This window comes from Eleutherodactylus coqui, chromosome 13, assembly GCF_035609145.1.
Source record: "Eleutherodactylus coqui strain aEleCoq1 chromosome 13, aEleCoq1.hap1, whole genome shotgun sequence".
In the NCBI taxonomy this organism is placed as follows: domain Eukaryota; kingdom Metazoa; phylum Chordata; class Amphibia; order Anura; family Eleutherodactylidae; genus Eleutherodactylus; species Eleutherodactylus coqui.
In genome coordinates, this window is record NC_089849.1 from 21115907 (window position 1) to 21142569 (window position 26663).

General features: G+C 46.3%; 2 protein-coding genes across 2 annotated transcripts in view; one reads left to right on the plus strand and one right to left on the minus strand.

Annotated features, from left to right (window-relative positions):
* The first annotated feature begins 460 nt into the window (after window positions 1-460).
* NPEPL1 (aminopeptidase like 1) lies at window positions 461-18261 on the plus strand. Its single transcript, XM_066586940.1, has 12 exons — window positions 461-659; window positions 2632-2817; window positions 4986-5156; window positions 5241-5330; window positions 6712-6793; window positions 6929-7071; window positions 9679-9756; window positions 11386-11486; window positions 12598-12721; window positions 12916-13092; window positions 14038-14148; window positions 17761-18261. Exons 1-12 carry the CDS (start codon window positions 510-512, stop codon window positions 17911-17913), a joined length of 1566 nt encoding a protein of 521 aa, XP_066443037.1. The 5' UTR covers window positions 461-509; the 3' UTR covers window positions 17914-18261.
* Window positions 18262-18321: 60 nt separating this feature from the next.
* LOC136588040 (piezo-type mechanosensitive ion channel component 2-like) overlaps window positions 18322-26663 on the minus strand; it is a 78039-nt gene continuing 69697 nt past the window's right edge. Inside the window, exons 42-47 of the mRNA XM_066586939.1 lie at window positions 23023-23115; window positions 21645-21814; window positions 21440-21556; window positions 20609-20688; window positions 20298-20526; window positions 18322-18771 (exon numbers count right to left, since the gene is read on the minus strand). Of these exons, the coding sequence (XP_066443036.1) occupies window positions 18516-18771; window positions 20298-20526; window positions 20609-20688; window positions 21440-21556; window positions 21645-21814; window positions 23023-23115 (945 nt within the window). The 3' untranslated portion in view covers window positions 18322-18515. The remainder of the gene's footprint in view (window positions 18772-20297; window positions 20527-20608; window positions 20689-21439; window positions 21557-21644; window positions 21815-23022; window positions 23116-26663) is intronic.

A 26663-nucleotide genomic window follows, 5' to 3' on the forward strand; every position in this document is an offset into this window, starting at 1 on the left:
TAACGTGGGAATGTTTTCGCTGCGGTGCGGCCTGAACTCTCCTCACTGCCCTCAGATCACCATAATATAAGTGAATGGAGATGCTGCCCCCCTGTAAACCTACTGAAGCATGGAGCCCCCATCACACTCTGGGGATGCCCCTGTAACACGGATAGCCGGGATCCCCATAGGCCGCAGTTTGTAGCTGGGATCACATCTGGGCTCCGGGTTTATTCTGACTTCCAATTGTGCCCAGCAGGAAACCATCAAGTAGGAACACAAAGACCGGGTCTTGTTTCGACGGGAATGTTATTAGGACGGAACGTGGAACGCACAGCCTCTCTACTTCTTTTCATTGGTCTTTCTTAAGTGGGCGGAGTTCAAGAATAGCAAATAACGAGCAGTTTACCAGTCGGCTGGAGGCGGAACCTTTCTATTCAGTGTTGTGATTGGCTGCTGTACGGAAGGGCGGGACTTGAGGTCTCTGTCAGGTCTGGCGCGCCGCTACTCAGGCGGTAGAAGGCTGTGATATGGCCAATGTTCGGCTGGAGTTCACAGTGAGCGCTGGGGATGCGGACCCGCAGAGCAGGCCTGTGCTCATCCTGGGGCAGCTGCCCAACCTGCAGAGGGCGCTGTGGAGCGATGTGAAGGGGAAGCTGCAGTCCAGGGTCACCGAGGAGGTGAGGAGATGTTCCGCGGGCCGGAAGTGATCGGCGCCCCTCACAGCTGCGACCTTCCTGCCCTTTGTTTACAAATAGGGTGTGGGCGCTCCTGCGGTGGTCACTGCACTACAAGTGCCAGCAGGCTTGGTAACCCGGGAAACCTCGAATAAAAGCGTCTCACACGGGCGGATTCCGCGGCCGCCATTTGTGCGGACGATCCGCATTGTAAGGCGCGTGCTCTCGCTTCCTCCTTCACACTCGCGGATACTAATTGCGGATTCAGCGAGAGGAAGAAAAATCGCGGCGTGTGATATTTTAGCGCAGATCCCACGCGGACGGCCCCCGGCGATGTCAGAGGCTGCGAGTCTGCTGTCGCCCGTTAATATCGCGTATGAGCGGCAGCAACGCCGCTCATACGAATATTAGAGGAGAATGGAAGAGTCGTCCGGAGGGGGTGGGATATTGTTGAACTCCGCCCACTTAGGAAGGACCAATAATAAGAAGAAGTAGAGAGGCTGTGAGTTCCACATTCCGTGCGGACGATGCGCGGTGCTCAGCAGACATACCGCGGGGCGGAACTCTCGCATCCGCAGTTCCGTTCTGTGAATGATCGCGGGCGTTCGCTACGGAATTCAACTCGTGGTGTGAGCCCGGTCAATGGAGAAGCCTTAGTGGGCTGTACACCACATCCAGAGCGCCCCCTGCAGTGCAGTGATGTTACTCCTCGCGTCCCCCTCCGCCCATCTGTGGTTTGGCCACAAAGCCGGGCTTTTAGTGTGTTTTTAGCCCCCCGTGACGGCGCAGCACCTTGCTTACAGTTTGGTTGCAAATGGCGACAAGAGTGAAAAGTCTTGCCGCCATTTGAACAATTCTTGTCCACAGTGCAGCCCTGGAGTCTAGTGGTTTGGCATTTCCTGAACTGGTCTAACTGGTTCCCACAGTACATGACTGGAGTTTGCAACCTGTGGCTGCTGCATAACTACAACTCCCAGCATGGCCTCACATTGCTCAGCGGTCAGGGCATGCTGGGAGTTGTAGTTTTGCAGCAGCTGCAGATTACAAGCTTTGATCTGATTTTTCTCCCCCTGTTCCTGAGCAGAGACGGCCGCGTTATACTGCTAGTCGCTATAGTAGGCGTAGGACCACAAAGCCCAGCATGCCTGTGTGGGAGCATGCTGGGAGTTGTAGTAGGATGGCAGCCAGAGGCCTTTGTACTTGGGTCCAGGGACTGGGGTGAGGTTAGACTTTACCCCTCTTGTCTGGATTAGACTTTGCTTTTATTGCTCCAGGTGTTTACATAGATCTGCAAGGGGGAGGACCAGCGCCCCCTGTCTGCCAGGCATTGTATGGGGCCCTCTCAGAGTGTAAGGGGCCACAGTAATATATTCAGAAGAGACATTAGAGCTCTGCTATAAGAGCCTCATTTATATTAACCCTTAGGCCTCCGGCCCACTAGCGCCCCCCCATCTCTGTGGAGTTCGACTAAACAAACAAAAAGAGCGAACTTTAAATGGACCCATATGGCCAGGAGTGGCGCTGTTTTTGGATGTGACCAGCAATGTACTCGTCTCATATAACCCCTGTTTAAAGAATAGCTACAATTTGTCATGTCAAAGCCATAGGTAAGAAGTTTTGATCAGTGGGGGTCTGGCTGCTGAGACCCCAGCTGATTGCAGACATGCGGGGCTGCAGCGCTCACCTGAGCTCAGGGTCCCCTTTGTCAACATTGCTTGCCGCCTCCTTCCGGCGGCGTAAAGTCAGTGGACAGTGCTTGATCTCCGCGGTCAGTGGGCTCGCAGCACCCGGACCCCACTGATCCAACATACTGGCACGTTACGCTGACATGTCAGAAGTTTTTATTAAAGCGCCGCGACTCTTTACTTACCTCTGCTGTCCTGAGGCGCCCTGCTGGCTGTTTTCGGTATTGGCTTGTTGCTTGCTTTACCTTTTATACATGAGGTCATTTATACTTTTCTGTCTGTCGTTCCAGGTATGGAAGAACGCTCTCTGCACCTTAAACCCCAACCCCACAGACTGCTGCCCTCTCTACCTGAAGCTGGCCACGGTCGCTGCTCTGCCTTCACGCGTCAGCCGCCATAACAGCCCTTCCGCTGCCCACTTTATCACACGTCTGATCCGCAGCTGCCTCCCAGCGGGAACATCCAGATGCATCCTGGTAAGTCGCGCAGCATCTGCCACGGGGAATTATGCTGCTGCTTAAGGGGTTCCCCATCATAAAGTGTCTACTCTACTGGGACTCCTGTGATCGGTGGGGAAACCTGGCAGTAAGGGTTCACTTTCCCTGCAGCACCTCCACTGGGCGCATGAAGTGTTACACAGTGTCTATTCATATCAGTGGGTTGTCTGTGTAATACAGTCCTCCAGAGTGAGGGGCGCTCTGGCCAGAAGATGAGTGTCCGGACCACAGGACCGCCTGCTATTAACCCAGCATACCCAGTTAAATACGGGTTTTCTAAACTGGACATCCCCTTTAAAGGGAACCTGTCCTGATTTTATATGTAAACCGAGAGAAGGGGAAATGGAAATAATCTGATCCGACACTTCTCGTACCTAAACATGCCCATTTACATTAGTAGATCAGTCCAGATTACTTCCCACACTATATGTTAAGTCATGGAGCGACAAGCTGCCGAAGCCTCCAGGGTTATGATTGACAGTGTGATTGATCTCCTGGCGCTGCTGAAATCCCGCGCGGGTGCTGTGATACGTTGCTGCTGCACCAGTGCATAAATATCCTCGTTTACCCCTGATATCGTCTTGTACCCGGGGTGCGTGCGCTGGAATGCCCTGCCGTGCCACATGACGTCAATCACTGTGCACCACCAGCATCTTCCTGCACATCCAGAAAAATGAAGAAAGCAGATAATTCTTTATACACATAGGTGCAGGTCCAAGGCACAGGCCAAGATTTCGGCATTCTGCGCCGTCATGCAGACGGCAGGGTTTTAGGATGCTGGACCCCGGGCCAGCGAGATGTAGGCTAGCTATTTAATTGGAATTATAAAAATACCGATTTTTGTGTGATGTGGTGGCGGTCGCAAATAAAAAATGGCGGCTTAGTGATCATTACTACGGCGCCTGAACAGGGGAGTGGTGAGTAGAGCTCTCTAGGCAGTCCTTGGAAGTAACAATGGAGATGTGCTGAGATTGTGCATCCGGTTGATGATGGAATACTGTTCTCAGGAGCTTACACCTCAATGTAATCTTGTGAAAGCAGTCTGCAACCTGTGGAGAAACTACAAGGTCCAGCGGCTGATGTGGCATGCTGGGAATTGTAGGTTCACCACAGCTGATGGCTGCAGACTGCTGCGCTACTACACTCCCTTCCATAATCCCAAGCGTAAGCCATTGAGGTACTTCTGGGGTGTCTGTGCTGCACACCTATGTATATGCTGTTTCCCCGAAAACACAACACTGTCTTATATTAATTTTTGCCCCAAAAGAAGCGCTGTGTCTTATTTTCGGGGATTGTCTTATTATACTTACCTAGCTGGCTCAGTCCAGGTCCCTCCCACTGCTCTCTGGAGCTCCAACGCGCTTCTTGCAATCCTCAGCCGCCCACAGATCACTTCCTGGTTAGGGGATTCATAAATCTCACCACCAGGAAACAATGGCTCTGATTGGCTGAGCAGCACTCATAAACCAATCAATGCAGTGCTCGATTATAGAATCCTAGAATGGTAGAGTTGGAAGGAACCTCCAGGGTCATCTGGTCCAACCCCCAGCTCAGTGCAGGATTCACTAAATCATCCCAGACAGATGTCTGTCCAGCCTCTGTTTGAACACTTCCATTGAAGGAGAACTCTCTGGCTGTGATTGGTTCATCAAACGCTGCATTGATTGGCTGAGCAGCGGTCGAAGAACCAATCACAGCCATCACGTTGTTGAGGCAGGATTTAAAAATTGGCCACGCCATTGATTGACCAATTCATAAATCCCGCCTCCACAACAAGATGGCTGTGATTGGTTCTTCGACCGCTGCTCAGCCAAACAATGCAGCGCTTGACGAACCAATCATGCCATCGCTTCCTGGAAGTGGGATTTATGAGTCCTATAACCAGGAAGTGATCTTCTGTGGGCAGCCGAGGACCGTAAGAAGCACGTTGGAGCTCTGGAGAGCAGCGGAAGGTACCTGGACCCAGCCTGCTAGGTAATGTATTCCTTTTTTAAAATCTAATGCAGCTAGGGCTTATTTTTGGCATAGGACTTGTATTTCAAGCCTCCCCGAAAAATCACGGTAGATCTTATTTTTGATGTAACGGGGTATGTATGTTTCTATTTTATAATTCTGCCAATGTATAACGGTATGATGACCTCCCGCAGATGGTATGCGAGCGATCAGAGGTGTTTGCCAGTGCTTGTGCCATTGCTCGAACCTTCCCGCTGTTCACCCGCCGCTCTAGTGCATCCCGCCACGCTGAGAAAAAAAGCATTGCCATTGAATTTCTGCTCGTTGGACAGAACAATGGACCCATGGAAGTGACCACCCTAAAGGTATAGTATGAACCCCTTCCCTAGCTGCTTCTTCCTTTGTAGGGTTTTATGTCCTCTCATACCAGTCTGGTTCTCTCATACTAGTGCCTGGAAAGTGCCACTGAAGGGGTGAGACTGGCAGCACGTATTGTGGATACTCCCTGCAATGAGATGAACACGGACCACTTCATTGAGGTACGTGATGGAGAAGACTGATAATCTACAGGTCTAGTGTGTAATTCTGGATGGGACGGGCACACGAGCCCGAGAGGTTGTACCCGCTATGAGATGAGCAGACAGTTATCAGCATGCACAGCATCTAGTGGCACAACTGTGTATGTCATGAAATCCTCTACCAGTGAGGATTAAACCGCCTCTCTGGTTTCAGGACACAATTCTGTACTAGGATCGGAGAGGGCCGGAGGTGGCTCACCTGCAGTTGTTCTCTGCCGTCTGTCTGATCTGCCATTTCCAGGTCCTGCTTTCAGTTATCAGACGGTTGTCACGATCTTCAGACTACTTAATCCCCACAGTGCATTAGTAGTGTCAGACTAACAATGCACTATAGCTGCTCTGTGATTGGCCAGCGTTGATCAAGTGATCAGTGCTGGCCAATCAGAGCAGTGCACAGTGCGCATTATAGTTAGAAAGTTCCTGCAACTGTCTTGAATGGTCGAAAACCGGGCCCGGGGATAGCGGAGAAGAACTGCAGGTAATACACCCCCCTCTTGTCCCGGGACAAGATGTTGTCTGAAAACTCAAGGGTCGCTTCAAGGCAGTAAACCACTAGCCTCATGCCAGCTCCTTCACTATTTTCCATCTATAAGCCTGTCTTTTGTGGGGTGAGCTGTAGCTTTTTTTGGTGTTTTTATGGAGTGTGTACAACTTGTTGATCATTCTTACATTTTTTTTTTGAGTGGCGGGATGACTAAAAAACTGCAATTCTGGCATTACAGCCTTTTTTTTTCACCTCGCAGATTAGTAATGCAATACTTTAATCATACTTTTACGTCTGTGACAATACCAATTTTATATTTACTTTATTATGATTTTTTTTTTATATGTGAAGGGGGGGAAAAAGGGGTTTTGAACATTTTTAAAATTATTTTTTTAAACTTTTTGCAATATTTAAACGATTTTTTTTTTTCTTTTTTCCCCCCATAGAGGACTTTGAACTCATGATCGTTTGATCACTTGTACAATATACTGCAATATTTTAGTATTGCAGTATATTGACAATTGACAGCAGCCTATTAAGCCTTTCCACAAGGCTTAATAGGCTAAGTTCAATGGTAGGTCTGGGAGCCTTTACTAGACCCGAGGCTGCCATAACTACTCGTCTGTTACCCAAAATTGCATCATGGCGCCTCCCCTTCTCCTGCCAGTTAGCTGGTTGGACACTGCAAGTATAGACTACGGATCTAAGTGTTTAATCGGCTGCTACCGGGTATCGGTGTGCTTGGCTCTTGAACCCATTCCATACTCTCATCATAGATCAGTGATTTACATGTACGTCATTGGTTGTTGCCCAGTTAACGCTTCCCGGTATGCAATGAGTTTTCTTCTAATTTTGCAGGAGATTGCAGCGGTTGGGAAGGAGCTTGGCATTACTCCGACGATTATTCGAGATGAAGAGCTAAAGGAGAGAGGCTTTGGAGGTGAGTAAAGCGAGGAGTTATCTGGTTACACGTATTCTTCCACCTTGTAGATATCGTACTTTAGTGATGGGAACGTGACGGCTGGCTTCGCAGCAATAATGAATGTGCTTTGATGAGTCTCTCGGTGTCTTGTAGGTATTTATGGTGTTGGCAAAGCAGCAGAACATCCTCCTGCCATGGTCATCCTGAGCCATACCCCAGAAGGTGCCACACAGACCATTGCCTGGGTCGGGAAGGGCATTGTGTACGATACTGGAGGGCTCAGCATTAAGGGAAAGGTAGCTATTCATCGTCTGGAGCGAGCTGTGTGACTGTATGGGGGTGGTGAGATTTGTACTCCATCTTGTTTGCTTGGTGGCTTCCACTGCAAGAAACCAACCGCTGTGGTCTTATTTATCTCCACCGCGGGAGCCGCCGCCGGGGAGCAGAAGCTGACAGGCTCATTGCGGAGAATCACAGCAATTCACAGCATGCTGCGGTTTGCCGTCCGCGGGTGGAGAATCACTACGATTCTCCACTCGTGGACAGGGGGGGCTGCTCTTTCCATAGCAACGCCATGGAAAGTGTTCACTGCGTTCCCCACGGCTGGATTATCGCCGTGGGGAACGCAGTGAAAATTCGCCCGTGGACATAAGGCCTTAGTATCCTTCGGCTTTCATGATCTGCAGCTGCAATTAGAACGTTGCATACATCAAATACCACTGTGTCATAATGAGGTGCCGAGACTGGAGCAGCCCAACTCTGTAAGCTGAATGCTCCCTAATAGGATACCAGACTGGGTGGTTTAGTTCAGGTCTAAACCTTTAGATAGGTTTTCTGGATTGATGTATTTTTTTCAATGACTAGTTCTAAAATACTTTTATTTCAATTCCTGACCATTGTCAAGCTCTTAGTTTGCAGTCAGTGAATGAGAACATTCTTGCATACCTTACCTGGCAGTAAACCTGTACATATCTAGTCCTGGTCTTAGTAGATGCCATTATGTCCAGTATAGACCATGCTCTGGAAGCTAAACACAGATTGCTGCTGCTGCATCAGTCTGCAGTCTCAGAGAGAAATATGACTATGCAGTCCGTTCACCCATCTGTAGATAGGGAGCGTGCACGTGGAGCTGACTTGGTGCAGATGCACAACGGACTTCACCCTTTCGATTGACTATAAATTCAAAGGGTGAAATCTGCTTCACATCTGCACCAAAATCTACACCAAATCAGCATTGTGTGAACGCACCCTTATCCGGGCAATGCCTTCACTGGTGTATGGTGTCGGGGGGTGAGGGGCACGGATTCCCAGTGAATGACCCAGAGAGAAGGATTTTTAGAGATAAATGTGATATCAAACGCCAAAATACCAATATAAACTATATTAGATACATGGTTAATTAAGTTTCACTGACATAATATACTGACCCTCTTACGCATTACCACTTAGTCACAGCAATAGTGAAAGTGAAACCAAGGAGCGATAAAACTATACCCAGCCAATCAAAACTGTAAAACCAAGCCATGTGGTTTATAACGGCCAATAATCGTCGCAGCCGCCTCCTAACAGAGATGTATTCGGAGCCGTGAAACACTTTGCTTATGTGCAGGGGAGACCTTTCAATGCTGTGTAAATATTTTCATGGCATTGAGAGGGTTAAAGGGTCAGCCTGGCCTGTGTTCAAATCCACAAGAGGAGGCAATTGGCAATTATAGAATAGCGTTTAGATGTTGTACCAGTGGATGTAAAGGACTGAAGGCTCACCATTTACACGTAACGAGATGCGAACGAGCCAACAATGATTTGTATGCCTGCATAAAGCGAACGATGTACGATAAGTGAATGAATTCATTCGTCGGCCATGTTTACACGGAACGATTATCCTCCAAATTTGCACAGTCCAATTTTGAATGATAATTGTTCCATGTAAAAGGGCCCAAAGTCAGATTTTCCGAGGGCCATTTTACACGAGGCGATGAATCGTTCCCTGTTAATGCATGCCTCAACTGAAGGAGACTTCATTTGTCATTTAGAGCGGATCGGCCCCTGTAAGCAGGCAGTCCTTCACTTATGATCAACTGCCTGTTTATTGTGCATGGAGGCTGGTGTAAATGCAGAGGAACGATTAGCGCTGGGACGACCTATGTGTTGGGCATCTGCACTTGAAAGGGTCCAAAGTGATGGTGGCCGGGGAAGGTGAGGAGGTGGATGGGTCTTGACACCTATCCAAAGAGTTCCCGACAGCTGAAGCATCACTGCTGGAGACACAGGTCCCTGTGCTGGCAGAACGGGTGGCAGCGCATGGGGCACTGAGTGAGGGGAGCCGAAGAGCACCCGCATCCCGACAGCATACGGGCAGTAGCATCACGGTGACAAACGGAGCCAGCCTGCAGGCTCTAAAGTCTGGACTGTCTGTCACGGAGTGCAGTAGAGGAGCGAGACAGCAGGAGGCCTGGCTGGCAACTGACCGCAACTTGGAAAAGGATGAAGATGATGGTACAAAGGGTGGAATCCTATCTTTTGGTGTAGGGGGAAAAAATGGGGTGTCTGTGGTGTGGGGCCAGTCCACCGCTTGTGGGAGTATTTTATACTCTGCCAGTTTGCCTTTTTGGCATGGCATAGACTACCTAGGAAATGTGTGACCTATTCATGCTTTGCATTCCATACAATGACTTATTTCACAAATTGCCTGTAACCTATATAATGAGAAAACCTCTTCACTGCCCTCTTGTTGGAACCAGTCTCCCTACATGGGGACGTTGTACAGGCGTAGTGTTGGTATTACTGTAACTCACTAGTACCAGCGGGTTGGGACGGGTCCTGGAGGTGGCAGCTGCCCTATAATCTCATATTACACGGAGGTGGACAGAAAGTTCTCTGATGGATTTCTCTTTTATTAACAGACTACGATGCCGGGTATGAAGAGAGATTGTGGAGGCGCAGCCGCCGTCCTCGGAGCATTTAAAGCTGCTGTGAAACAGGTTAGAAGCAGAGTTACACACAAAGCATACTTGTTTGGTGCTGAGTTTGCCTAAAACGCCGACTGTGGACCGAAGAATCATCCTGGCCATAAAATAGAGTGAATGCAACTCAATAACCTTTAGTTAAAGGGGTTGTCTCACGCCGAAACGTATTCAATAGGCCCCCCGTTCGGCGCGACACAAACCCAAGGGATGGGTTAAAAAAAAAAAAAAAAAAAAAAGTTTATTACTTACTAGAGATGAGCGAATGTGCTCGGCCACGCCCCTTTTCCGCCCGAATACCGCGATTTTCGAGTACTTCCGTACTCGGGCGAAAAAATTCGAGGGGCGCCGTGGGTGAGTGGGGGGGGTTGCAGCGGGGAGAGGGGGAGAGAGAGAGGGCTCCCCCCTGTTCCCCGCTGCTACCCCCCACTCACCCACGGCGCCCCCCAGCGACCCCCGAGTACTTTTCACTCGAGTACTGAAGTACTCGAAAATGGCGGTACTCGATCGAGTAATTACTCGAAACGAGTACGTTCGCTCATCTCTATTACTTACCCGAATCCCCGCGCTGCAGCGACTTCTTTCTTCCTTTACCAAGATGGCCGCCGGGATCTTCACCCACGATGCACCGCGGGTCTTCTCCCATGGTGCACCGTGGGCTCTGTGCGGTCCATTGCCGATTCCAGCCTCCTGATTGGCTGGAATCGGCACACGTGACGGGGCGGAGCTACGAGGACCAGCTCTCCGGCACGAGTGGCCCCATTCACCAGGGAGAAGACCGGACTGCGCAAGCGCGTCTAAAAACGCCAGAAGACAGCGAATTTAGACGGCACCATGGCGACGGGGACGCTAGCAACGGAGCAGGTAAGTGAATAACTTCTGTATGGCTCATAATTAATGCACAATGTACATTACAAAGTGCATTAATATGGCCATACAGAAGTGCTGAACCCCACTTGATTTCACGAGACAACCCCTTTAAGCCGCCTGTGACTCTAGATGGTGGCCGATCGTATCCCGACACTGGCAGCAGTAACTTGCAATTAATGCCTCACAGGTTTCTGGCCCCCACATGTAATAGATACACAGTGATGATCGTGCTTTTATCTATTTTAAGCCACCTCTACCTCTTAAAGAGACCATCGCCTACCTTTAGTCCTATAAGATGAGCCTATGCACTAAAAGTAGGTGACCCGCTGAGTCCGCAGATATTATACTTAATTCCCTCATTGTTCCCCCGATGTGAGCGAGGGAAGCCACCACTAGTGTATTGAGCGGTGCTGCTAAGTAGTCCGGCCTTTATAAAATTAGTGCCGACCATTTAGCGTTCCGCTCAGTGCATTGAGCGGCGTCTTTCAGTGGTGTCACCAGGGGAACAACACTGACAGTATAACTAACACTTACATCCCCGGGTTCAGTGGGTCACCTACTTTCAGCCAATGAGCTTAGCTTATAGGGCTAAAAGAAGGTGACGGTCTCTTTAAAGGGTTGAAGACTGTATAGCATCTATAACGGCTGCCCTGTTTGACAAGCAGTGTGCTAGAATGCATAGTCCATTCCTTAGCGACGGATGACGAGTCGTGCCATGATGAAATAGAGGACGGTGTAGCCAGGATCGAACTGTGGATTCTCATCTTCTATTTTCAGGGTTTTAAAGACAACCTGCACGCTTTGTTCTGCCTGGCAGAGAACTCCGTTGGACCAAATGCAACTCGACCGGATGACATCCACCTGCTGTACTCTGGAAAGTAAGGAATCTGCTTGGTCTTCTGTCACTTTTGGATGGAATTAGACTGAGGCCCCATGGAAACAATGTGGTGTTAGCGCACTAATGGGGTTTCTGTCTTGTCACAGAAGTGTCCCTCTAATTTTACTTTCCTGCCAAATCTGCAGATTGGGTGTAGAGAGGCACTAGTGTATGCCGCCCAGTAAGTATTGTGCACAGGTACTTTCTAGGTAAGATTTGTGCCCAATATCTGCTGGTTGTTATCTATAGCCAACACTCAGATTGGGCAGGAAAGTAACGAGTTCAGGCGTGGTGATTTTGTGGTATGCAGCCAATTACAGCACAATAGCTGCGGCTCAGGGTTTGAAAACACCATCCACATGTAAGGGAAACCTTTCCGTGTTGAAAAACGGGCATGCTCTATTTTCACATCCACAGCATGCTCGCTTTGTTGCAGACGTGCCACTGATTTTTCCCAGTGTCACTGTGGATTGCAGCAAGATCTGCGGCGCGGTAAGGCTACACCTGACAGAAGTTTTCTTGCATTGGCAGGATACTTTAACTGGAGACTTGGGTTTCTATGAAGCAGTTTTTTTTACTACTTTTCTTGTGAGATCCCTTAAGGCAAAGCAAGAAGGATCTCTGCTAGCTGTTGGTAAATGGAGAAATACACTGCTTATAGTTAATGGTCAGAATTCTGTCTTAATCATATTCAGCTGATACAGGTTCGATCATTGAAGTGAATTTTCAGGCCTGGAGAGACAAAGATGGCCACAGCAGCTCGTTGACGCTGTGTATTAGTTGGCATCATTGGACTAAGACACTACACTGACAGCATAGACTAACCAATGGTGCCCACAAGAGCAGTGCTAGCCCGTCAGAGCATGCAGTGGCTTAGACTAACAATGCATGCTATGCACCGTGTGCATTGGTAGTCAATGAAGCCATTTGAGCCTGGAGTCACAAAGATGTCCGAAAAGTCGCTTTAAAGACTATGGACACCTTTGGGACAATGGTTTTTTCCACTTAAATGCTAATTACCACAATTTCTGTGTTTATCATTACTAGCACTATGAGTGGCAGAATATTCTTCTGTTATCCCGTACCAACGTTGAAATGTTCTCTTTACCTAGAACGGTTGAAATTAATAACACTGATGCGGAGGGGAGGCTGGTGCTGGCTGATGGGGTGTCCTACGCCTGCAAGGACCTAAATGCAGATATCATTCTGGATATGGCGACTTTGACAGGTGCTCAGGTGAGACGGGTGCAGGTTATATGTGACTGATCTATACATTTATATTCTGGCTGTGATCTCCGTAACTTCTGGTTTTAAAGGGGTATTCTCTTCTCATAAAGTGATGGCATATATGAGATGGGAATACCCTTTTGAATGGCGAGATAGATTGAGTCTTGTGGGGTCGTCTCTCTTATTGATTCTTTAATTTTCAGGGCATTGCAACCGGCAAGTACCATGCTGCAGTACTGACCAATAGTGAGGAGTGGGAGATGGCCTGTGTGAAGGCTGGACGGAAGTGCGGAGACCTGGTTCAACCACTGGTTTACTGTCCAGAGCTGCACTTTAGCGAGTTTACTTCTGCTGTGGCTGATATGAAGAACTCTGTGGCAGTGAGTAGTACTGTATAACTAGTTGAATCCATTCTAAGCCATACCCATAGCTCAGGTTTCTCTGGTATCCTCATTAATTACAGATTCCTATTCCTGCTCCTCGTATTTCTGACTGCTTGCATTTCAGGTCTTCACATTAAACCGTTGTCTACTATAATTCAGTGCGTGTGAAGTTGCACACTTTTAGGGTTCATTGTCATTTAGCCTCTAGAAGTGACCCTTCAGTCCCAGGCAAACCAAGATGACTGAACAGCTTCTCTGACTACCTGATAAGACTAATGCAAGACCCCAAACGCTGCTCTGATTGGCCAGTGGTGTTCACATAAGCAGCATTGACCAATCAAGCAGCATGTATGTAGTGCCTTAGATCAGTGTTTCTCAACTCCAGTCCTCGGGGACCCCCAACAGGTCATGTGTTCAGGATTTCCTCAGTATTGCGCAGGTGATGTAATTATTGCCAGTGCCTCAGACATTGCCACAGGTTTTCTTACTATAGGATATCCTAAGAACATGACCTGTTTGGGGTCCCTGAGAAACACTGCTGCAGACTACCGATGCCGCACCATTAGTCAATGTGCATCAGGTAGTCAGAAAAGTGGTGCGGCCATCTTGCTTTGTCTGAACTGGGAGAGTCGCTTTAAAAACTGGCCATGTGTGTACTTAACTGCAACTGCTAAGGGGCTTTATTCTACATATGCCATGATGCAATTCTAATGACTAGGGCATGTTATGTATCCAACTAAATGTTAGATCGTATCAGACAGAAATCTATACGGGGGAGAATCTGTCCCTATAAAAACATTTAGCATTTTATAGCATAAAAGTAAGTTATGGCCATTCAATTGGCATGAGTAGAAAATCGCAAAAAAAAATGGTGTGGCAATGAAGGCCTCAGACCTGTGCGGTATTAAGTGGTGTAGACTGATATGTTTGTAACCTCTCTAGGATCGGGAGAATGCGCAGAGTTCTTGTGCCGGTCTCTTTATTGCTTCTCACATTGGCTTTGACTGGCCGGGAGTCTGGGTGCACGTTGATATAGCGTCTCCTGTTCATGCGGTGAGTATTTACCAATTTTACTCAATCTTCCTCAAAGTGCAGCACATTTTAAGAGTTCATACAAAATGCGCACTGAAAGTAGAGAAATGAATGAGAATAGTTTAATTTATCACTTTAATGGAACACGATTCTGCATTGTCAGGGTGTTGGTGCATCGGGTGGTGACATATAGTACTGTACACCTGATGCACGGAGAGCCCTGATAGTGCATTGGGCCCACCTTGGAACGAATGCTGTGAAATGCAGAAGCCATTGGCTAGAACAGATTCTCCATACACTATGGGCTGCCTGGGGGAAGAGCAGCAGAGACAGAAGAAATAAGAGCGCTGGGGACCAATGTGGGCACAGCAAGAATTGTGTGTAACTCTATTCATAAAGGCCGTTTTATACATTAGGGCTGGGTTCACACAGAGTGGATTTGCCATGGAAATTCCGTCCGGAATTTCACTGTTGCAAATCCACCTGTGGCGTCTAATCCCGGGATTGGCCAGCGCTGCAGTGCGGGTTCTCCGGCTGTAGCATGTCAATTCCCCCCCCCCCCCCCCGTTGTGACCGCGCTCTCCTCTATGGGAGCGCCGTCCGCAATGGAAAAGCGTGTGGCCAAGCTGCTCCAAAACCCACAGCTAAATGCTGAGGGGTTTGAAGCGGCACTTTCCCAGCGGAAATCTTGCAGTTTTTCGCTGCTGCCAATCTACAAGATTTCCGCCGGCAATATGTCCTGTGTGACCCCAGCCTAAGTGTTATAATGGATACAGCTGTTGCTGTACTAGATGCAGACGCAGCTGGAGCACCCTCTACTGCCTCTTCTGCTATTCAGTGAGGTGAATACGGATTGCCCTATCAACGTATTCTCCTAGCTGCATAGCAGAAGAGGGGTTTTGAAGGAAAAAAATCTGCAAAACAGGTAATAAAAAAATGAATGCTTAGAATAACTGTGTGTGTGTGTGTGTGTGTGTGTGTGTGTGTGTGTTTTAAATTTAAAGGGCTGTTACACTTTAACCCCATAATGCTACAGGATGTAGACTTACACCCTGTGGATGGCACGTGATCAAAAGTGAGCCTGTGCCATCCCACAACAAGAGCAGGCTGACTGATAGTCGGCCTCCCGCTGCAACAGCAGTGATCGATAAGAATAGCAATCCACTACATGCCACAATCTGTGTACATCGCAGCATGTAAAGGAGTCAGTTTGCAGGTTGTACAGTTTTTTACGGATACGAACAATCCATTGAATGCACTATATACACTACCGTTCAAAAGTTTGGGGTCACATTGAAATGTCCTTATTTTTGAAGGAAAAGCACTGTACTTTTCAATGAAGATAACTTTAAACTAGTCCTAACTTTAAACAAATGCACTCTATACATTGCTAATGTGGTAAATGACTATTCTAGCTGCAAATGCCTGTTTTTTTGTGCAAAATCCACAAAGGTGAATAGAGGCCCATTTCCAGCAACTATCACTCCAGTGTTCTAATGGTACAATGTGTTTGCTCATTGGCTCAGAAGGCAAATTGATGATTAGAAAACCCTTGTGCAATCATGTTCACACATCTGAAAACAGTCTAGCTCTTTACAGAAGCTACAAAACTGACCTTCCTGTGAGCATATTGAGTTTCTGGAGCATCACATTTGTGGGGTCAATTAAACGCTCAAAATGGCCAGAAAAAGAGAACTTTCATCTGAAACTCGACAGTCTATTCTTCTTCTTAGAAATGAAGGCTATTCCATGCGAGAAATTGCTAAGAAATTGAAGATTTCCTACAACGGTGTGTACTACTCCCTTCAGAGGACAGCACAAACAGGCTCTAACCAGAGTAGAAAAAGAAGTGGGAGGCCGCGTTGCACAACTAAGCAAGAAGATAAGCACATTAGAGTCTCTAGTTTGAGAAACAGACGCCTCACAGGTACCCAACTGGCATCTTCATTAAATAGTACCCGCAAAACACCAGTGTCAACATCTACAGTGAAGAGGCGGCTGCGGGATTTTGGGCTTCAGGGCAGAGTGGCAAAGAAAAAGCCATATCTGAGACTGGCCAATAAAAGAAAAAGATTAAGATGGGCAAAAGAACACAGACATTGGACAGAGGAAGACTGGAAAAAAGTGTTGTGGACGGATGAATCCAAGTTTGAGGTGTTTGGATCACAAAGAAGAACGTTTGTGAGACGCAGAACAAATGAAAAGATGCTGGAAGAATGCCTGACGCCATCTGTTAAGCATGGTGGAGGTAATGTGATGGTCTGGGGTTGCTTTGGTGCTGGTAAGGTGGGAGATTTGTACAGGGTAAAAGGGATTCTGAATAAGGAAGGCTATCACTCCATTTTGCAACGCCATGCCATACCCAGTGGACAGCGCTTGATTGGAACCAATTTCATCCTACAACAGGACAATGACCCTAAACACACCTCCAAATTGTGCAAGAACTATTTACAGCAGAAGCAGGCAGCTGGTATTCTATCGGTAATGGAGTGGCCAGCGCAGTCACCAGATCTGAACCCCATTGAGCTGTTGTGGGAGCAGCTTGACCGTATGGTACGCCAGAAGTGCCCATCCAACCAATCCAACTTGTGGGAGATGCTTCTAGAAGCGTGGGGTGCAATTTCACAAGCTTACCTCAACAAATTAACAGCTAGAATGTCAAAGGTGTGCAATGCTGGAATTGCTGCAAAAGGAGGATTCTTTGACGAAAGCAAAGTTTGATGTAAAAACAATGTTATTTCAAATACAAATCATTATTTCTAACCTTGTCAATGTCTTGACTCTATTTTCTATTCATTTCACAACGCATGGTGGTGAATAAGTGTGACTTTTCATGGAAAACACAAAATTGTTTGGGTGACCCCAAACTTTTGAACGGTAGTGTGTGTATATATATATATATATATATTTTTCTGCATCACAAAAATACTTAGAGGCAAAATGGTATCAATAAACGACAGCTCATCATGCAAAAAGCAAGCCCTCACAAGCCCATGGGGGAAAAAAAAAACTTTGGTATCCCTATAATCCTACCGACCCGCAGAAAAAACATTGTTATTACTGCTTTAATGTTCTTAAATTCTGCCTTTTTTTTGTTGTTTTTCTCCTCCTGTCCAACCTTTTTTTTTTTTTTTCTTTTTTTGATGTAATCCACTATATGTAATCAAAAAAAATGGTACCAATAAAAACTAGTTTGCCACACAAAAACCAAGCCCTCATACGGCCGCGTCAATAGAAAAATAAGTTATGGCTTTTGAAAAGTGGAGATTAAAATCCCCAAAATGGCTCCATTCATTTCTGTGGGACAGAAAGAGAGTAATGTGCTCAGCAATCCTCCGTGCCACAGAAGTGAATTGAAACTTGGCTATAAATGCCGTTGCTTTATATTTTTTTCTGCAGGTTTGTACGATTGTGACACTACTAAAGTTACATTGTGGAAACGCCTTCCCACCCAGGACATAAGCCAGAAGGGGTTAAAGGGGTTTTCCAGGCAAATGCTATTGATGATCTACCTGAGGTTAAGTCATTAGTAGAATTTGCCCAGAAAACCCTTTTTAAGGTCATCTATTATTCGGACACTTCTTTGTATGGTGTATTTTCTGACAACTTTTGTGATTCTGTGTCTGTCTGCAGGGTGAACGAGCCACCGGCTTTGGTGTTGCATTACTTCTTTCTCTGTTTGGCCGTGCTTCGAAGGACCCTTTACTAAACATGGTTTCTCCTCTGGGAGAGGATGAAGTAGATGAGACTCCTGAGAGAGATACCAAAAGGAGACGTCTGGTGTGACCGCCTTATCCTTGACCACTAAAGAATCGCTGGTCTGATTTGGGCACAGGGGATTTCCTGTCTCTGATCTGACCCATTTGTATTCCTGGCACTTGTTAATGGTATATGTGGATGTGAATGGACTTCCCTTATCCGAATTTCATTTTGATGTACACGGCCCCTGTAGTTGATTTCCTGATACTTTTTAGTACTGTTGATTACAGGAGGCTTGGAAGTTACAGGCTGGTATCCCCTCTCTAGGTAGCACTCCTCTTCTTTGTATTTGGCCAACTCCTCCCCCATGGGATGTACTAGTGTCTGTCTTTCTACATAACTTGCTGTTTTTATTAAAACTATCCACATCCAGGACTTGATTTTTGCATTTAATATGTCTGTTAGTGCAGATCTACATACACTATTCACTCGTAATCTGGTTTTAGTAGCTTTTAATATTGACTTGGCAGCACTTGTGAAGTCCTTTTACACGTTGGTGACATACAAACCTGATGTCGGCTTTAGGTTTTCACTATAAATACTAGTTTATAAAAGATATGACAAATTTTCAGTCTTCTACAAAGTTATGTGAATGACAGCATCATCCATTGCCCGTTTACATCTGCATGTCACTCATCATGCCGTTCTCTTGTCCATTTTATCATGGTTTCAGGAGAGCGATAGAGGAAGATTAGTTTAGCAAACAGTTGCTCCTCCAGATCTAGGTCTCCAGTTTCTCTAACCAGAAAGATGTCAGTGCAGAGCTTCAGAATGCGGTCAACGTTGGGTAACTCCTCAAACATGATGGACCGGGAGATGCCGTTGAAGAATTCTCGGATGAATTTGCCAATAACCAAGACGACTGACATATAAAGGCCCACGATGCTGCAAATAATTAACAAGCCATTAGATACATAATGCATTAGTTGTAGAATTGACTGGTCTCTTTATAACTGTACAATGTAGAGAGTGGGTAGTAGCTCAAAAACGGTTAAATTCTGAACACCGCCCTATTTACATAGCTGCTTAGAGCATGCTCATTCTCTGACAGGCGTCTCCATTGCAGATCACATCATCTTTGACGGGAAGAATGGCACAGCATGTAGTAGTAGTTTTCTCATCGACATGACAGAAGCCATAAGTCAGTGCGGATCTGGGGCACTGTTGAATGTATCATGGTTTCAGTTTATAACAGAGCCCATGCTACAGCTGTGAACAGAGCCTTAGGTCGGTGCAGTTTACATGTTAGATCAGTGAGGTGTATGAAACCTCTGCCACTTGCCACAACAAGGGACCATTGGTCCTCTTCCTACGGACTGCTGGGTTGGTAAGGAAATGTATATAGGGGAATATACTATGTTCAGCCAAGTCTATAGGTGATGTGAAACCAGTGGAGTACACAACTGTTTGTTTCCACATTTCATGTAGCCTTGGATGTAGTGGACTGTGACCATTGTCAGCCATTGGTCCATACAACTCCGTTCCACCCTGGTCTTATAGAAAAGCAGGCACAGAGGACTCGCATTCATCAAGTATCCTACAGCTAGCTGGTAAATATTCGTAGCGAATTGCATATACAGCTATACAAATGGTGATACTCTCATGGAGCATGGGCATTTTAAAACACCTGTCAGCTTGAATGGAGCTGCAGCTGACCGACCATGTGTGCTGCTGCACCATTCCTCTCTATGGGACTGCTAGAGAAGGCCACGTGCTTGTACTCCATCTGCAACAGTCTCAGTTGAAATGACACTGTGCAAGCTTGGCTGCTGCTCCATTCAAGCCCTTCCTCACTCCAGGGGGGCACAGGACCATTCTTCTCATGATTGGGGAGTGTCCTAGGGGCTGAGACCACTGATGAATGGGTAATGTCTTAACAAATGTACTCTAGGAAACTGACTTTACATAATTTAAAAGGGTTTTCTGAGAACTGGCATTTATCCACAAGCTCTCTAAATGTAGTTTTAGGGCGCATTCACACTGTCGATTTTCACATCTATGCAGCTGACTTCACATGCATTTTTTTTTTTTCATTTACTGACCATAAATTTAAAAAAAATTACAATGCCCTATTCTTCCCACACGATCGGCGCCTATTCAAGTCAATGGGTGTGCAACAAAGAAAAACCAGGACCCCAGTGTGTACAGTTTTTCAATAATTACTGCTAATTGTAGAATAAGAAATTTAGCCTCCTTTTTATTTTATTTTTTTTTTTTTTTTTTTTGCGCATGAGAAAAGTATATATGAGGAGCAACATCTACTAATTGTAACGTTTAGTTTTTCATGCACTCAAATCAAACATTCTTGTGCCAATAAGGCTTTAGTTAAATGGCATGTTTGACATATATTTGGACATGGCAGACATGATTGAGACCACCTCTTTGCATAGTCAAATACGAAGACCTCTCACCCGTATCCAGCGAGGAATCCCAGGCTCTGAGGACTGGCTTTATCATTGTAGATCATCAGCTCAATGTTCTTGCTGCAGCCGCTCGGGCCACATGCTGGATTCCACTCCTGAATCAGCCACCACTCTGTCACTTGGCTTGTTGAGGTGTTCACAGATAGCTGCTGCAGTTTAAGGGTTAAATTCCGGAAGAAAGCATATTTCTGGACATCTTCTGCCTTATCTGAATATTCTGAAAATTGAGTAAAGGAAGAAAATTAAATCTTTTATATTAAGATGCTTGACGGCCGCACTCGGCGATTGCCTGAACTTACCTGTCTGAAGCCGGTGAGCGATTTTTGCTTCAGCCCCAGCGTTTGCTCTGAGGTGTTTCGGCAAAATATTCTTTAGCATGCTGATGAAAATACAATAGCGGAGACTTTTAGACGTGTTATTTTAATTAACCCTGGTTCCCTGTTTGTAGATTTACCACCTAGCAGTAAAGCATGCATTTTTTTCCAGCCATTTATGTCTTTATGGTAAATAAAATCGCCACAAAACCGCCACTAGCCTTGAATTTAAAAAACACTGTTTTGCGTATCCGGCTCCGCTGCATCTCCATGGTTACAGACTATTCCTTGTAGCCTCCCTTCCATGTTGCCAAGTTGTCACTAACCGATCTTTTGGTATGAATGGAATGATGGCCGCTGGCATTGCTGGATCGGGTAAGTATTTCAGTGTCTGGATAACCCCTTTAAGATTTTGCAAACCTTTTTTTAACATTATAGCTTCCACTGACAGAATGCAGAAATGGTGAACATACCCTTTAACCCTTTCCAATCCAATTTGTATCCTGGTTTTCCTACGGGGCTTACTCTTTTTCTGCCGTTATACCACGGCGCTATATGCTGGCTAAAGCCAGTACTGCATGAGGTGACATGTTGGATAGGCTGCGACAGCAGAGAGGCTGGCAATATACAGTAAGAGAACCCTGACGGATGTCTTCAAACATCAGAGCTATACAGCCCTAAATCATAATGTCTTCAGAGGTCAGACAGTGGATTGGAAAGGGTTAGTAAGATAATTTTCTTATGATCTAAATATTAGGCCAAGTCCATGCTTTGCACTGTAGTGCAGTAACCGCAGGTCTCCTATGAAATACATACATTGGCTCTTTCCTTTCTCCTTTCAGCATCTGGACTATTTGGTCGCGGGTTTCTGCATCCTCGTAGCATACGGTGTGCTTCCCAATAGTCTCTGCGCTCTTTACAATAGAGGCATTCCTGGAACACAAGAAGTTCTGAGCATCAGGATTGACTGATTGGCCTGTTTCACCAGTATGACAGCTGTTGTCTACATATGCGGACTTACCTGAGGATACTCCAGTGAATGTCAAAGTATATCTGAGAAGACTGTGACAGTTCCTCTATCATTGCATCACGGCTGGCTGGGCTTATGGTCCACAGCAGGCTGGCATTGCTCTTTATCTTGGCGATTACAATATCCTCCGGCATGTAATTAACAATGAACTGCATTGCAGACTGCGTATGAAGTTGGGGTAGAAAGCAAAGTAATTCAATAGTCCAATGATACTGGCCATACAGCGAGTCAGTCTGTGCAAACATACCATATCTTATCCATAGTCAGGATTAAAGGGAATCTTTTTTACAGCTTCTCTTAGGCCTTTTTCATACAAGTGTTTTATCATGGTTTTTTGGTCACAATACAACACCAGCCAAAAATCGCGACCGTCTGAAGCATTGGATTCCAATGCAACTATTCAGATGGGTGATTTTTCGGCACGGGAAATCAGCTGGATGGAAAAGCGCATCAAGTGCGCTGCGTGGCCGGAAAATACGGCGGCTGTTCCCAAAAACTTCTATGAGAGCCGTCAGAAAAGGGAAGGTGGAGGGAGTTTAGCAGCAGCAGCAGCTCGTGTTGCTAAAGTCCTTCCCCCTCCCCTTGCTGGCAGCTACCATAGGCTGGGGAGAGAGGAGGAGGGAATTTAGCAAGCGTTTCTAAAGTCCCTTCCCTTCCTGACGGCTCTTATAGGCTTGTATGTGAGCTGCTATTGCCGTGATCAGCCAGCAAGGGCAGAGACTTTAGCAGCGCTAAGGTCTCTTCCCACAGCCAACGGAATTCCAGGCTGCAACGTATATACACCGCAGCCTGGCCGTCTGAATGGGCGAAAAATGGGAGATTTAGCCGCGACTTGGTCACAGTTATCTCTTGTTCGTGTGATTTTTGCTGCAAAATCACAACACCCATGTGAAAGAGCCCTCAGAGCAGCGCAAAGTAGTGACGGACACGCTGCTTACAGTGCTGTATGTATCTGTGCAGTAGTTTGGGTGAAACTTGCATTTTATTAGTAGCAGCCTGACCCAGAGGACAATACTTACACCTAGATATTCATGAGCTGCAGGATAGCTCCACCCCCTGGCCCTCCAACCACTAATTGCTGTCTGCCTATTACTGTGCATAGAGAAACAGCTGACCAAAGGTGGGTGGAACCATAATGCAGCTCACGAATATCGAGGACTACTTCCTGTGACTGTCACTACTTTGTGCTGTTCTCGGGGAGGGCTGAAAAATAATGGTGACAGGTTCCCTTTAAGTGGGCCTGGTACTTACCTGAAAACTCTGAATGATCCAATAGTGATACTTACAGCTATGGCTAGTATGAATGCTGGAGAGCATAGAAAAAAGTAAAACATCCCATGTTAATCCCATCAAATCCATGTATACTCACAGGATGTAATGCGTATCTATACGTCAGTTCATCATATCCTGCCTGAGAATAGGGGACCAGGTTCTGTTGTTGAGCGCTCATGGTGAATAAGGGCTGAAGGGTAAAACAAGAGAAATAATCCACCTCGTTACTGAGATCTCTTCTCCCCTAAACTGTAGATTGTGAATAATGCAATGAAATTAGGAGAATATTGCAAAAATTGTTAGATTGACTGTAGGAGGTAATAGTGTGGGGATTTACTCCTATTTAGAAGCCATTGCCCACTTGGTACAACCCCTTTAAAGCCCAGTTCCACTTATACACTGAACCTTCACCATCAGATGAACCTCCACGTACATTTGTTGTCCTGTCCTCCCGCCTTATTAAACGACCAGGCATCATGTTGCACAGATAATAGGGCGTCTAATAGGGTATATTAACACACAGCAGATCTTGGTGTGGATCAGCATCACAATCCACATCCGTTACAGAGAAATTTTGATGTGGATTATATGAAGAGGTAGAACCCGCGCTGCAAATTCTCAGCCTAAATTAATATGCTGCTTACTTAGGGTGGGTTCACACACAGTGGAATAGCTGCAGAATGTAAAAATTGCAGAGGACGACAGTCATGCTGCATATTCTCAAATCCTCAGCATGTGCTATATGTGTTGCAGAAATGCTGCAGATTTTCACTGCAGAATTCATTCATTGCAATAGAATAAGTCAATTACGTGGGGAAAATCCACATATAGATTTAATTGACTCCATGATGTGCGATCATATCCTTAAAGTCTGCGCTGCCTGTCAAATCCACATGCTTGTACTGCTAGTGATACAGATTTTCTGTGCAGAAATTCCATCTGGGAAGTCTACAGCATTTACGTAATGTGTGAACACACCCGGAGGTCTCAGTCTTTTTAGACACTGTTTCACTGGGTTGGGACGACAGGGCATGAGAGTCTCACCTTTCCTCAACTCTATCCTGAGGATATGGGATGACTTTGCACAGAGGAGCGGTATAACTGCCCCTGGACCATGGACTCCCCTGGTGTGGAATCCAGACTTCCCACTGGGAGACTTAGGTTTGCCACTCTTTGACAGACTGGAAACTCACATGCCTAGAATCCGAGATATTGTCCGGGAGGATGGCATTAGGCCGCTAGCTGCATTACTAGGCGACGGCGGACCCATACTGGGTGCGTGGTTCCAATATTCACAGTTATGCTATTTTATCCAAGCCCAGGGATCACTTCCAGAATTGACCGTCCCATCCACTTCTTCCAAGAATTTATGCTTGGTGCCTTGGGGCCTGAGAGGTGAGATCTCCACAGTTAATGGAATTCTAGTGGCCGGGGTGGTGCAGGACACTAACCCCAGGCTCAGGGATCATTGGGAAAGTGAATTGAGCCTGCTTCTGCCAAACAATGACTGGACAAAAGCTCTAACCCTAACCCATAAAATGTCGGTTTCAGGTAAGCACCATAAGCTGAACTATAAATTCCTAACTAGATGGTATCGCACTCCAGCCAGCTTGGCGAGAATGTATCCCAGATCGATTGACAGATGCTGGAGGTGTTTGGAAGGGGTGGGCACGTTCACACATATTTAGTGTTTCTGTTCACTTATTGCTGGACTGCGGTCGGAAATATCAGCCCTGTATAAGACCCTGAGATGGGGCTCATTAGTGCTCACTCCAGAAATGGCCCTTTTGTCAATTCTTCCGGGCTCCATCAAGACCAGTAATAGAGACATCCTTAGATTCTTTCTCCTGGCCATGAGGACGGTGATTCCACGGCTTTGGAAGTCGCGGGCCTCTCTGACCCAAATGAGTTGGGAGACAGCCTTGGACAAAATCCATAATAAATGAATGGTGTTTTATACAACATGGGAGGTCTGGATGACGTTTCGCACGTCTAATGGTTATGACCAGTGGTTGATGAATGGGGTTTTACCCAGCTAATAGAAGAATAGGGTCTATGTTACTACAGTCGAACTAAGGTGACTTCTCAATCTCTCTCTTTCTCTTCCTTTCTTCTTTCCCCTCTTGTACTTCTCTTCCTTTCTCTTATCCCTCTCATCCCTTTCTTCCCCAGCGTACCTGAGGGCTCGTGTATTCCCCCAATACCCCTTCCACCGGCTCCTTCCCTTGTTCCTGCCCCTATGCAGAGATCTCCAGGCAGGAATACCAGTCCACAGGGATTGAAACTGGTTTACATACCTCCCTTACAGGTTAATAATGTTTAGTAATAATTTCTCTGCTGTTTCCCCAGCTGTTGACCTGGCGTTAACAGTCAGTTAGGTGTTAATTACATAAAACATAGAGACCGCAGTAAAATGCTTACTTAGAGTGTAGCCTACCTCCGGAAATGTTCTTTTTGTATTGATGTTGCACAGTTTCCAGGCTATGTCGGCCTTGTAAGTTTTGTAAAGGTCTCTAATAAAAAACACATTTTGACTTAAAACAGAAGAAGTCTTTGGCAGCTGGGAGTCTTCAGAGGATGCAGAATGGAAGTCATGGGCTGAAAACATTTGCTGTGTTTTAAGGTATTTTACTACTGAGTGAAAAATCCCTATAACATGGAAGTCATACCGGAAAACAGATTGATGTTTGGCAGCATGCTAGTTTATAGGATTTGGTATATAGTAAACACAGTACATTTCCAATGTTCTTGTACCTCATAGCCACTAATGCTGATCTGAATAGAAACATCCAGGGGTTGATTGGTAACACCGGCCACAGACTTCACAAAAGTGGTGGGTTCTCCCTCTTATTATGTTACATGCACTTGCAGCCTATGACAATTACAGATTAACCCCTTAGTGACCATCCATACATGTTTTCATGTCCTGGGTGTCTGTGCTTTAATCTCCAGGGCCGTAAAAAAACACGCAGGCTATGTAGATTAAAGCTGCGTGGTTTGTATGACAGCTCCCTCCTACCGGCTGCCGGAGGTAGCCGCTAGCCTGGAGCTGTCTTTGGGGGCCGCGATTGCTGTTATCCAATTCATAATGGCGATCGCAGAAAAGTTTTTAAAAAGTTAAAGTCAAAGCTTCATCTCCCCTCACAGATCAGATCCGTGAGGAAAGCTGAAACTACTCACTTCCAGGACCGTGATGGCCTGCAGCAGTTTGGTCCTGCAAGGACCTGACGCCGTCTTCTACACATGCACACCAGACGTAAAATGTGGGGCGCATGCATAAAAGGTCAGAGAGCCCAGGAAATTTAAAATCTCCCTGCTCCCGGCTCACAAAGATAGCCAAGAGCACTGAGATGTCACCAGGGGGCCGCGGTATCATGTAAAGTTTAAAATAAAAGCTTAAAAAAAGTTATAAAAGTTTCATCTCCCCTCACAGATCGGTTCCATGAGGGAAGGTGAAATTATTTAACTAAGTCCTCCGGCGATGTCCCCCAATGGGATATGACAAAGTATCTCATACCATACTTATTGAAAAAATGACCAAATATGGGAATAACAAGGCAACTGTTAGGTGGATTCACAACTGGCTGAGTGATCGTACTCAAAGAGTGGTCATAAATGGCTGCACATCCAAGTGGAAGAATGTATCAAGTGGGGTACCACAAGGCTCTGTCCTAGGCCCGGTATTGTTCAACATTTTTATAAATGATCTGGAGAAGGGAACTGATGGGAAACTAATCA

Coding starts and splice junctions, on each gene's coding strand:
- NPEPL1 (XM_066586940.1), top strand. CDS start 510: ATGGCCAATGTTCGGCTGGAGTTCACAGTGAGCGCTGGGGATGCGGAC. Junction 2,818..4,985: donor GAACATCCAGATGCATCCTG/GTAAGTCGCGCA, acceptor GACCTCCCGCAG/ATGGTATGCGAGCGATCAGA. Junction 6,794..6,928: donor AAAGGAGAGAGGCTTTGGAG/GTGAGTAAAGCG, acceptor GGTGTCTTGTAG/GTATTTATGGTGTTGGCAAA.